The following is a 12,220-nucleotide window of genomic DNA, read 5'->3' as shown; positions in this document are numbered from 1 at the left end:
TTTGATTGTTTAGAGGTTACCAAGGCACCAGACACTGAATGCATAAAACCATACCCTCTGCCTATAATTCATTTTGATGAACTGAACTGCTAAATGCCAGCAACTATGAAGATCCTTTGTGCCACCAAAATATTAGTAGAATTGTTTTAAGTACTGTTTGCAGAGTTCTGCATGAAAATTATGACCGAGTTCCTTATTTTAGAAAATTATAAATACATTCCTAAGGAATGCTTGAAGGAGGGATTTTTTCCCTTCTAACAAAGTCCTACATATTCAGACCAATGGATTTGCAGCTGGAGAATCACCCATGGCATTTAAATATTTCACAGATGAACAGATTTAAATTTACACCATAATGGGCAGTACATACAGGATTAAGCACACACAAAGCCAGACTGATTACATGTCTTTTGCAACAACCCTAAACTTGCCTGCTGTCTATATTTGCACAAGCCTCCCAAGATGCCTTTGTCACTTCTGTTCCAAAAGATTCTGATTCAAGAGAATCTCCGTCATTTGTTGAGTGTTCTGGTTCTGTTGTGTGCTACTTAAAATACAGGATGTTGCTTTTACCCTCTTCTTATTCCTCCTTCTCATCACAACTCCCAGGCAAGCACTTGTTAAAGCTTCAGTACAGCTCTTGCTTGATTTGAAGCTCTGTCAACCACCAGGTATACAAATAACTGTTCTCTTATTTCTTTAGGTTTTTCCTGTTGCTGTTCTATTCTAGCTGTGCTTACCTTTACTTCATCTACTCTCTGACAATATTCAATATCCACTCAATGACTACGTATTTCAGGGCTTACCATAGGGCCTGACAAAAAAGGGCCAACACAATGCTGTCTTCTCTTAGAGGAGGGATTACGATCAGAAACTTTTGCTTGATGCAGGCTTGAGAGGTGGATGAGTTGCTTTGCTCGTTGACTATGTTTTTAAGACACCTTTGCCTCTAAAGCAGGCTTTGATTAACAGCTCGGTTCTCAAACTGCTCCACGGGACTGCATCACTAATTAGGCATTGAGTAAACTTTCTACCAGTTTGTCTCCTTTCTTGAGCTACTTCCACCCATCTTTTTCTCCCTTCAGTGTTTTTTCCTTTTCTGCCTTGTCCTCTGCTCTTCCTCTGTCACACCTCCTCTGCCCCATGTTTCCTCTTCCACAAATCCTGGATTTTCCACATCCCCAGGAAATGCAAAATGTTTTTTAAGTCAAATACTTTTGATTGTTTTCCTTGCTGTCCCATACATATCCAGCCTCAGAACTTAGATATTTTTCTGAGGTCTTCGCCTGTCTCCACTCTGATCTGCAGTGAGGCAAACTGTGATGATAACAGAATAAGTAAATACATGCAAGTATTTAGGAGCAAGTAAATACTGCAAAGCTAACAAGAGAAGTGCTTGAAGATGGAAGGTTTCAATAGGTTAGTTAACAGTTGCTGTTCAAGTTGAAAATACCAGCCAGTTCCAGAGTACAGAGAAGTGCTCACTCCCCACCTGCCTATGCATTTGCTGCACCAGAACAAAATCCCTTCTGATGTGAGCTGCTGATCTGAAAAGGCAGACTATGCTTAAGAAATTTGTGAATATTTTTTTGTACCTCTAGAATTAAATGACAGTCCAAGGTAACACCAAGAACATGTCACGTTGATGCACATGAATACTAAAGCAGTTTCCAGGAACACCTTTTGCCTATGTTGCAGCAACAGTCACGTTGCACTCTGTGTGGTCATACAGCACCTACTGAAGAAATGCAGACTGTGTTTATTTAAAAAATAAATATTTAAAACAAAAGCCTACACCCCAAGGTTGCAAAAGACTTAATGATTGCTATGCATCCTGTTTATGTCTCTCTCCCAGGAAGTAGCACAAGTAGCATGAAGCAGGTGACATAAAGACACTATAAAAACAAACCCTAAATATGAACCTGTTTTTTTTTTTATTGCCTATGGTTTTATTTGCATTGTGTAAATAACACTGAGGGATGATTTGCCACCTAATCTACCTCCATCAGTTCTCAAAATGAAAGTCAGGTACCCCCATACTTAATATTTTTTCCCTGCCTCCAAACTGGAAGCAGAAGAGTTATCTTATTTTGACGAAAACCAACACAATGCTGGATTTAGTACTCATTTGGCCTTACATTTTTGCTAAATTATGATCTTCTGTTTACCTACACCACCAAAAAACTCTTACCCAGAACTGTATCAGTTAAGTGAGGCTGTATCTTTTCTTCACTTACCATACTGCACAGGTTTTTGAAACACCAGGTTATCTTGTATTTGTTCAGAAGTTCCATAAGGAACAAGAGCATACATCTTAATTAGGTTATGTATTTTCTGTTCAGTAAAATTACAAATTTAAAATACTGAGCTCACCCAGGAAGGTTGCTGTGCTCTGACAAAAGATAACTACTTTTTGTAGGGTTTTTTTCATTTTACTTCACAGCTCATGAAACTCATGTTACGTTTAGGAATATTTCATATATAAATAGTGTTAAAATAGGGAACATATGCCAAGACAAAGACGAAGTGGTCTTAAATGCATGATGCTAAATAAGAAGCATTGTGTGATACATTCCAATGCTTAAGCTCCTTAAAATGTAGAATTTAAGAGCCTATCTCAAAAATTAGAAGAGACAGGCATTATACAAAGCCATATGTCCATACTCAGAATCCTAATGTTTATAAACTAAGAAACTAAGGTACAACAAATACAGCAGTGGAATTCTTTCTGTGGAGAGCACAGTTTTTCATGAAGGAATTGCTTAATTAGTACATATCAAAAATTCAGCCATTATTTCTGGAGAGGCTGAGAAAGAGTAACATCAACCACCTGTAGTAAGTAAACCACATTTGTTATGACACAACTTCTGCTATGCTGATGGGAGTGGGCTGGTAGCAGCAGATCAGCAGGGAAAATAGGTACTGTCCTAGATTTAATGCACACAACAGCCCTGTCTCCATTGCACTTATATTCTTTGATCCAGGCCTGACACGTTTCTGCTTGATTCTCTCCATCACATACAGGCGCAAAATTGCCTTCTGGCTTCTTCACAGCCTACTTTTTTGCTGGGGAAAAAAAATGTTTGCTGTGCTTCTGTATTCCTGCTTAAGAAGCAAAAAAACTTCCACCTCTTGGTTCTGATGCTTTAAAAAGAAGAAATTAAAGAGTTTGAGGATATATAAAGCCAAAGTACCGATTACAGTTTAAGACTAAACACTGTTCAAGCTCTGTTGAAAGCCACAAAACAGGCAAGTGTCACAAATATCTACAGTGTTATCTCATTTTCATTCTCTTGTCCATGAGTACAAATGAAAAAGAAAAATCTGACTGTGCTTATCTCCCTGTTCTGCCATCAAATGCTTAGCTGCAGCTTCCAGTGACACTTTAAATTTAGCCATGACAGTGAAGAAAGGGACCAATGGATAAAAATAAGCCCAGTCCCAAACAGGGACAATACAATTCTCTGGTAGCCTTTTATTATGCAAGACAAGGCAGGCTTCAGGACATACAGATTTTGCATACAATCTGATGAACACAATACTCCTTTGTACTTCATGGTGAAGTAAACAGCCTCACACTACTGTAATCCATTGTCTATCATTAACAGAAGTAATGCAACAAAATCAAGATAGTTTCAGATTCCCTCTCTAAGGGAACAATTCAGTGATATCTAGCAGAAGGCATTAAGCCTGTAAAAACCCAACAAACCAACCAGCTTCTATGTGTGACTTCACTTCTCCTATGCTCCTTTCAAGGTATCATAGCCTAAATACAAATAGAAAAATCCAACCTGACACAATGGACAAAAAAATTCACTCCCCCTTCAGTTTTTGAGGCCAACTTCTAACCATGTACCATCTGCCATCCTTTCACAAAGGATGGGGAGAGGCCATCCTAGAACAGATACGCCTGCAGCAATTTTATTGCAACAAACCAGCCCAGCTCCAACACTCTTTTTATTCTCTTCCACTGTTTCCTTTTCATTTCATGGATGTGTAACAATAAAAAGTCAAAGTCAATCTAGAAACTTACTGCATGGATACAGATTTAATGACATACAGCATATATTTTCTGCTAAACTTTGACTACAATGAAAAAGGCTACCAGCTGCTAACATAACCAATAAAGAATCAGTTCTGCTTTGACATGAAGCTCCAAAACAGGTTATTGGTAGAATCAGCACTACCAAGAGAACTGGCTGATTTTGCAACTGAAACATCTCTTAACACTAGAAACACACAGAAGAGTAACAAATAGCCTGTAAACCACAGCTATGTCACATTAGGGCAGCTCAGAATCACCTCCTCCTATTGAAAGACTTGAAAAAGGAGATTAAACCCAGTTATCATGCCATGGTGTATTTATAGCTTTCTGGCATTCCCTCTGACACAGCAAGGTCCCAGCTCTCCTCCCAGCCAGCAGCTGGGAGAGGCAGAGGCAGAGAAGAGTCTCTCCAGCACTTCTCCTGCTCAAAGAGGAGCAGCCTGGCAGACAGACTCAGGCTGCCAGATCTGCCTGCATTATCCAGCAAAAAATGTGCAATCCCAAAGATTACCCTTGAGGTTCATTTCCGTGAGTCAGACTAATATATTTTAAATACCAAAAACATTTTCTGTTTTCATTAATTTCCATTTTCTTAATACTCAGAGTTTAAGGACAGCACAGAACTCCAGACTCCAAGAGACCTGCTGGTACATTTGATTCTTGGTGAAGCTGTGTTTTTTAAGCTTAAATTGTAAAGTACAAGGCAGAAATCAGCAGTTCCCTACTACTCCCTGTTTCCAGGAAGCCAGCACAGTTCTCACAGGACTGTGTAAAGATCATCTAACATTTGTAAAAGCTGTAATTCTCAAAGTGCTTTGAAGAATTACATCAACACTGAGTCAGTTGAACATGGCTGAATCAGCAGAGATACTTTATATTTTTAAATGAATTTTTGTAATAAGATAAAAGCATGAATAGACAAGAACCTGGTGTGCACAGTAAGCTCCTCTGTAACTACTCAAATACACAAAGCAATGCATTACATAGGCATTAAAACCCTACAGGTTATACATTACTGTCTTGTTTTAGAGATATGAGGAAAAAACAGTTTGTAACCAGTGATTTTTTTTTGTAGCTGCTTCTATACACTGTGCCTATACAGTCTGTAGAGTATTTTTTTAATTACACAAAGACAAAAAAATACAAGTAGATGGCTAATTACTGTGTGTTTTTTAATTGCTAAATTAAAAAGATGACTAATTAGATTGATCTTGGTCCAAGATGTATGGTTTCTAAGTCTTTTACCTGTGTAAAAGTACTGAACTTTAGAGAACTACTCAGAACATACAATAATTAAATGTATTTTTGGTCTCAAGTGAAAGGGACCCAACTCTTAAAAAAAATCCCTGTGCAATATACTGTAATGTAAGATAAGCACAATAATGTATTTATTACCTTCCCTATCCTCTTCTTAACATTCTGTAATATAAAACCCACTTGGGTTTACTTGTATTATGGTGGAAATACAGCTCTCATTAAATAAAAGGACCCAGAGAGGAAATAGTTGGTCACATAAGAAAGTCAATACAAATTGTCCAAGCCCTAAACATTCCCACTTCTTTCTTATTATTACACTACTCAGCACAGTAAAGTGAGTCATGAGTTAGTATCTATCCTCCTCAAAAGTAAATTTACATGACTCTTAGGGCAATGGGCCCTAATTAGGCCAGCCTGAGGGTTTCTGCAATCAGATACAAACTGACAGCGACTGATGGAGTAAACAATGGGGGAAGCTACTCTAAAGTGCTACAGCTAAACACCTTTCTACAAATTAATACAATAATTATTCCTATTTCATAGTGCCCCAAATTTATTTTGCATTAAGCCCTCTGTAATCCCTTCTGCTAGTAAAATTTATAGATCCTTAAGGATCTATTACTCTGCCAGAGTAGCATATGAGAAGGTGAATGTACTCTCTTCTGAGTAGCACTCAGAAATTATTTCAAATACATCCTACTGTTATTTTGCTTCCTATTGTCATATTGCTTATCAGATTAATTTAGTCTGGTAAACTCAGCCAACTGCTTGTTTGATTTCAGTTTATCAAAGTGTAAATGTGGTGAAGTTGTGGAGCCTGTCCAGCTTCCCTTTTTAGTCTCCATCCTAAGACAAATGACACATCATCTATTGCTCCGAAACATCAAGAACAAGTCCTACACCAAAGCAGCTGTAAGATTTTTGTGTGCTATATGCTTCTACAAAATAATTGCCCTTCTGAACCACTCTATGCACCTGATCTTGAAATCACTTCCACTTCAGAACAATCTTGAATTCTTGATTTTGTATTTCTTACTAGTACATCACCTATTACCAAAAGCAGCCAACACAGCAAGACATCTAAGTCCTTAGCAAGCCAGCCCCCATACACACTAAGGCTCATATTTTACACACTATTAAGCTTACATAGAAAATAAAATCCTCTTCAGATGCAGATCAAGATCCTGCTTCATGCAAGACCCTGCTCTTGATAGCATCTTCCTACCCTTAACTACATAAATATTAAATAATCAAGTCTTAAAGGTTCCTCAGTCAGGAATCACCTCCCATCTCTCTGTTTTCCTCTACTACTGTCCTTTTTACATGCAGATTTGCTATCCCCAGCTGTGAGATTCAGGTTCCAAGCTCAGGGCTGACTTGCTCAGCTTCCACATATTCTTCAGTATTCCAAGATAACTGAGCTTTGGACTCCCAAAACAAGTAATACTGCCTTGTGTGAATGACAATATTTACTCCTTGCTTATACACAATTTAAATTTGATTCTTAAAACTTACGTTTTTCTTTCTTTCAGGTTCCTTTGCTCCCTGTTCAGGCTGTGAGCCTTCATCAGGTGGTACTGTCAAGCGTAACCTACAGACATTCATCTGAAAGAAAACCAAAGGTTTGCTTTTAGATTCAAGTGCTACAAAAAATTATGCTAGTGACTTGCTTTACAGAATGAATCATACAAACAATCAGGTTTTATATTGCTATTTTCTACCTTCTGCCACATAGCTGACAAAAGATTGGTTTTTAAAGGTTGGAGGGGTTTTTAGCTGGCAAGAAATAATTCAAGGGCACCCCCATAATTACATACCTGAAATAGCAAAAATCCATTTCAATAAACAACATCTTCTTATGTACTCATAAAAGACATTGAGAGCTAAGATAACAGAACAAGGAACTTAATTTTCTAGTTTCTTAGTACTGTTTGCAGACTTGGTATGCTTTTAATCTTCAAAAGGGATTATTTAGAAACACAAAGAACAGTCTGGAACAAATGCTCTTTCCAGTATATATCCAAGTATTTGTTCCAAGGATACTTCTGCACTGCAATTCCACTTAACGTGAACAGGAATATTTTTGAAACCTGATACAAAGAAGTTGAGAAAAATAAACTTTAAATGATTTAGAAGAAATTTAAAATGCATTGTAGGATTTCAGAAAAGTCATTCTCTTGATGAGGAAACAAGCCAAAACTTCCTATCCCCAACTGCAGTTTGCCTTGCTTTTGTCTGAGAGATCTTTGGTGTAAAGCAGCACATTTCATACATGAACCTTGGTTAAAACTTCCAGTTTTAGTTCTATTCATAAGATATTTTTGTGGAAAACAAGCATAAGTCCTAAACAGAACATAGCAAATACTTGAATGATAAATTTGTCCAAATTTGAAGCTGCATGATACCTTCCTGTGAAATCCCAGCTGCTCGTTGACATCAAACAGGGGTCCTAAAGCTCTTCCTCAAAATGTCTAAATTACCTCTTATGATCCCTCTCAGCCATCACCTCTGTTCTTGACCTCATTTTCAAGACTTTACAACACAACCTCCTCAGAGCACCATTATTCAGAATCATGACAAGAATTCCCCTTTTTCCTGTTTCCAAACAATGGACCTTTCTCAACTTTTCAAACAAGATTTAACTTTTCCTACTGCCCAAGCAGGAGCAATTGGAAGAACTATCTGCAAATATCTGCACCCATTTCACTATTCTTCTTCCAGCCTTTCTCTAAATTTGTTGAGACAATATTAAAAATGCTACAATTTAGTTATCAAGATATATTAACTATAAAGTCCTCAACTTTGGACCTCATTGATTCATAAGGTAATTAATACCACATTTTCTCACCTATTTAATTTCAATTTCCCCTTGCTCTTTTTTCCCATTAGGTTAGTCTTTCCTCTTAAAACAAACCTGTTTACAACAAGAAGGGAAACAGAGCCTGGCATTCCTCCATGGAGGCAAACAAAGGCCAGATCCATAAATAGGAAATAAAACTGAATTTGTGCAGTGCAGGAAGTGACAGATGAGGCCAGCTTTTTCCTACAGTGATTTCAAATTAAGGAAAACTGGACTAAAAGGAATGAAAGGCTTGTTAGGAGAAAACATGAAAAACACCTCAAACAAATAGAAGCATATGATCCTAACTCACAGTTAAGAGAAACCAAGCTATGTATGATTCTCTGGAGCTGGCAAATGGCTTGCCTGTTAGTCAGTGTGGGACTAATTATAGTCAATATATTGACAGATTCACAGTGCAGTGATTGTAAATAAGCAATTATTGCTGTACCTGTATACCAGTTAGTGAATCATGTCTGCTTGTCACATTACAGCAGCTGATGTGATTCAGGGTTAGTATGAAGGAAATCACGGAAGCCCAGCATAGACAGCAGTCAAATCATAACAGCTAGGTTGGAAATATAAATCAATAACAGCAGTTTGTCAAGACTATAATTTAAACTGTTTTTCTCACTGTTCTCTTTTCACATTTCCCTCTCTATTAACCCCTGGAATAACTTGTTTTCCCCCCACAATTCCTCACTTTCATGCTAGCCCCTTACTTGTAAAATACCTCAAATCAGTATCATATTTTTACCAGTATTTCTGACAAGAAAAATTAAGTGTTAATGCTCTACTTCATAGCCTGTTGCATGCAAATGCCAAAAATAGGGTGGCACTGGCAATCATTTAAGGATTCCAGACTTGAAGTCATGCCCAGTGAGCAGTGGCAGAGTACCACCCAATTCCTTGCTAGAACAAACTTACACAGCCTGTACTCTTGCTATTGTTTTTAACAATAGGACTTCCTCAGCATCCCTGGGGAAACAGCAGCAAACCTGTGGCAAACCACAAAAAAAGAGGCCATTCACTCCTGCTCCTTCTGGGCAGCAGATGATGCACTCTACCTAAGGACATAACTACAGACCAATCTCTTAAAATTCAGGAACACTGTAGAGATTGGAAAGGAAAAACAACATGCACTGCTTTTTCCTCTAACCTCCAGAATCTGTATGAATACTGTACTTATACTGTTATTGCTATGCAGTGCTTCCTGGAGAAACAATACATTGTACCACATTGTTGGCAAGTTTATGTGACGAAATGAATGAGCAGACTCACATGGAAATTGCAGCAAGCCCTCCTCCAACAGCAAAACACTGCTGCAGTGATGCCTTAAAATGGAAATGAAATTGTAACAGGAAGAACCCCGGCTCAGTGCCAAAGAGTGGCAGAATAACGTGCAACAGAAGATGAAGGAATGATTTCCAAAACCAAATTGGGTTAATGCAGAGAAAAAGTGGTGAGGAAAATGAAAGAGAACTCCTTTATCAGAGAAGAGGCTGTGATTCAGCTTTCTTCAACAGCTGACTGACAGTAAGAACAAGTGAGGAAAAACAGGGACAGACATGGCTTCCATTCCACCTCTATGCCATTGACATGAAAACTTCATGAGCATAACTTAAAAAAAAAAAAAAATACTGGGTAGAAAAAGAACCAGCTATCAGGTTTTCTAGGCTACCAGATTTTAGTTTGATTTGCAGCATCTGTAGCTTCAAGAAGTCAACAACACAAGTTGAGTAAAATTTTAATGTTTGCTCCTCTTTTTTGACACCAACAACCTACAAGCAGCATTTTTAAAGTTCACCTGACATTATCTGTGAAACAAATATGCAGACAGGAAAACAAAGACTGACAGGTTCAGCCCTGCACAGCACCAGACAGCAAGTTTGCTGAGTACAATAGAAACTGTAGAGGGGAAGCCATGCTCTTTTACCAAATTTCTAAGAGGGCAGTGGAACAGCATTAGTGACAGCTACTGCAATATGGGTGTTAAGAAAAAAGCCAATGTAGGTTTGCTAAAAATGTTAAGAATTCATGGCCCAGATCCAAAATTCATATTCATGTTTACCATCCTACTCAAATCACTAGGGTGCAACTTAAACCAGATGACAGATTCAGTTTGAGTATAGCTCTTTAGCCTCTTCTTCCTCCCTTCTAGAAAACAAAGGACCCAGAAAGGCATTGATCATAGTAAACAATGTACTGAAATAATTACAGAGCTAGCATTAAAATAATGAACAGTGTTCTTTATGGAATAACAGAAGTTACTAGTATGGCAATGGAAAAGCACAAGCTGTTCTACTAACAACCAGTCCCATCCTGAGGTTTTCACATTGTTCCCCGCAGGGAAGATGTAGTTCAAATCAACTTTAGAGTTAACATCACCAGATTTTAATATTGTTGATCTTTCTAATGTCTGATAATAAAATGGTTTGGGGATGACGTGTTTGTTGAGTACACTATTTTCTAACCTGCTACCTCAATGTCTAAAAATCACTCCCCTCTGCCTAAGATAGAATGTTTTACACCTTTGAAGGTGCAAGCAGAGGAGTAGGTGTTTTATTGCAGTTAGTCCTGAAAAGCATAGAAGAAAATACTTTCTTCAGTCATTTATCTGTTGATTAGCCTGCTCCATTTATTAACAATCTGCTATGAGATTCCCCATACAATTAAAGGGCACTTTTCCTGGGACCACAAGTACACAGGAATGTGACACACGTCTTTCATTTATTCAGCAGTTACCCTGTCTTCCTCCCCTCTTTTGACAGCTCATGGTAAAGGAGTCACATTTTACTTAAAAAAAAAAAAAAAATGGAACAGCACCTTCCCAGTGGGTTTTATTTGCAAATTAGTCTTTTACCAGTTTCCTAAGTGAATGTATCAAATAAAGTTCATTTTATATGGTCCTCAGCAAATACACTACTTTGGGAATGGAAATAAAAAAATTATCACTTAAACACAAATTCTCTTAGCTTGAACTTCTTTAAGAAATACTAAACCAGGAAAACTAAACGGGAACATGGAACACATGTAGGGAACCTAACTGATTTCCAAAACATCTCAATTATTTCCATATATATTAGCTGCCAGAGTTTTAACAACTTTGCAGAAGCATTTCTTAGCAGATGAATCCATCATTATTATATATCCCAAATACAGACATTCTGAAAGAAAATCCCAGTAAATAATATTTCGGGTTTGAGAAACTGATAATAAGAATAAAGTAATATTGCCATCCAAAGGATTACAGTGAGCTTCCCCATGATAGATAACGCCTGGATAGGGAAGTTCTCAGTTGTAAATATTGAAGCGCATTTCAAGGGAGGCGGAGGAGGAGGTGTCCAATACAAGCACACATTCCTCGCAGGTTTCTGGAAGAACAGCCAAGAACTAGCACTATCAAAACCCCTGCAGGACACCCCAAAAACTCCTCATTTCCCTGCACCTACTAACGCGCAAAAGGATGTTCTCATACACCACGAGCTTCACCTGAGAGCACCGAAAAACAGCAAGAAAAGAGGAGAGAAAAAGCGCTCCGCAAGTAAACTATAAGTGGGGTTATTAAACCGCCGCTTCGCCCCACGACACCGCCCGCGGGACCTCCCCGCCGCTCCCCCCCAACACTCCCCGCCGCGCTGCCCCGCGCACCTTCCGCCGGGCGCGGCCGCCGTCGCCAGGCGACCTCCGGGGGGTGGTGGCGGTGACCGTCAGCCCCGAGCTGTAGCGCAGCATCCCCGCGGCCGCCGCGGACTACGGCTCCTTCCCTCCCTCCGGCCGGCGGAGCCGCTCCGCCCCCGCGCACATGGCCGCGGGCGGCCGCAGGGGCCGGGCTGTCCCGGCAGGGGCGGGACGGGGAGAGGGGAGCGGGGTTCCGCGGAGGGCGCTGCGCTTCCCCCTGCGCAGGCCGCCCCCGCGGAACTCGAGTCGCCGCCCTGGCACTTGTGCCACTGAAGTGCCCGGTTTCCTCGCGTGGGGACAAACTGCGCAAAGTCGCTGTGGGACGCAGCGAGAGATTTGTCCTTGGGACGCTGAGGTCCCAGTGCAGAATAGCATTCCCGCTGCTCCCGGGAATTTTG

The 12,220-nt window shown here is 39.5% G+C and overlaps 1 protein-coding gene across 1 annotated transcript in view; it reads right to left on the bottom strand.

Moving 5' to 3' along the window:
* Positions 1-11,892, bottom strand: part of LOC103528558 (myocardial zonula adherens protein) — a 54,335-nt gene extending 42,443 nt beyond the window's left edge. The window contains exons 1-2 of the mRNA XM_030457037.1: positions 11,793-11,892; positions 6,818-6,907 (exon numbers count right to left, since the gene is read on the bottom strand). Coding sequence (XP_030312897.1) covers positions 6,818-6,907; positions 11,793-11,876 — 174 coding nt within the window. The 5' untranslated portion in view covers positions 11,877-11,892. The remainder of the gene's footprint in view (positions 1-6,817; positions 6,908-11,792) is intronic.
* Between the last annotated feature and the right edge of the window lie 328 nt (positions 11,893-12,220).

This window comes from Calypte anna, chromosome 10, assembly GCF_003957555.1.
Source record: "Calypte anna isolate BGI_N300 chromosome 10, bCalAnn1_v1.p, whole genome shotgun sequence".
NCBI classification, from domain to species: Eukaryota; Metazoa; Chordata; class Aves; order Apodiformes; family Trochilidae; genus Calypte; species Calypte anna.
Note: the sequence above shows the minus strand (reverse complement) of the source record. Positions and strands in the feature narration are given on the sequence as shown.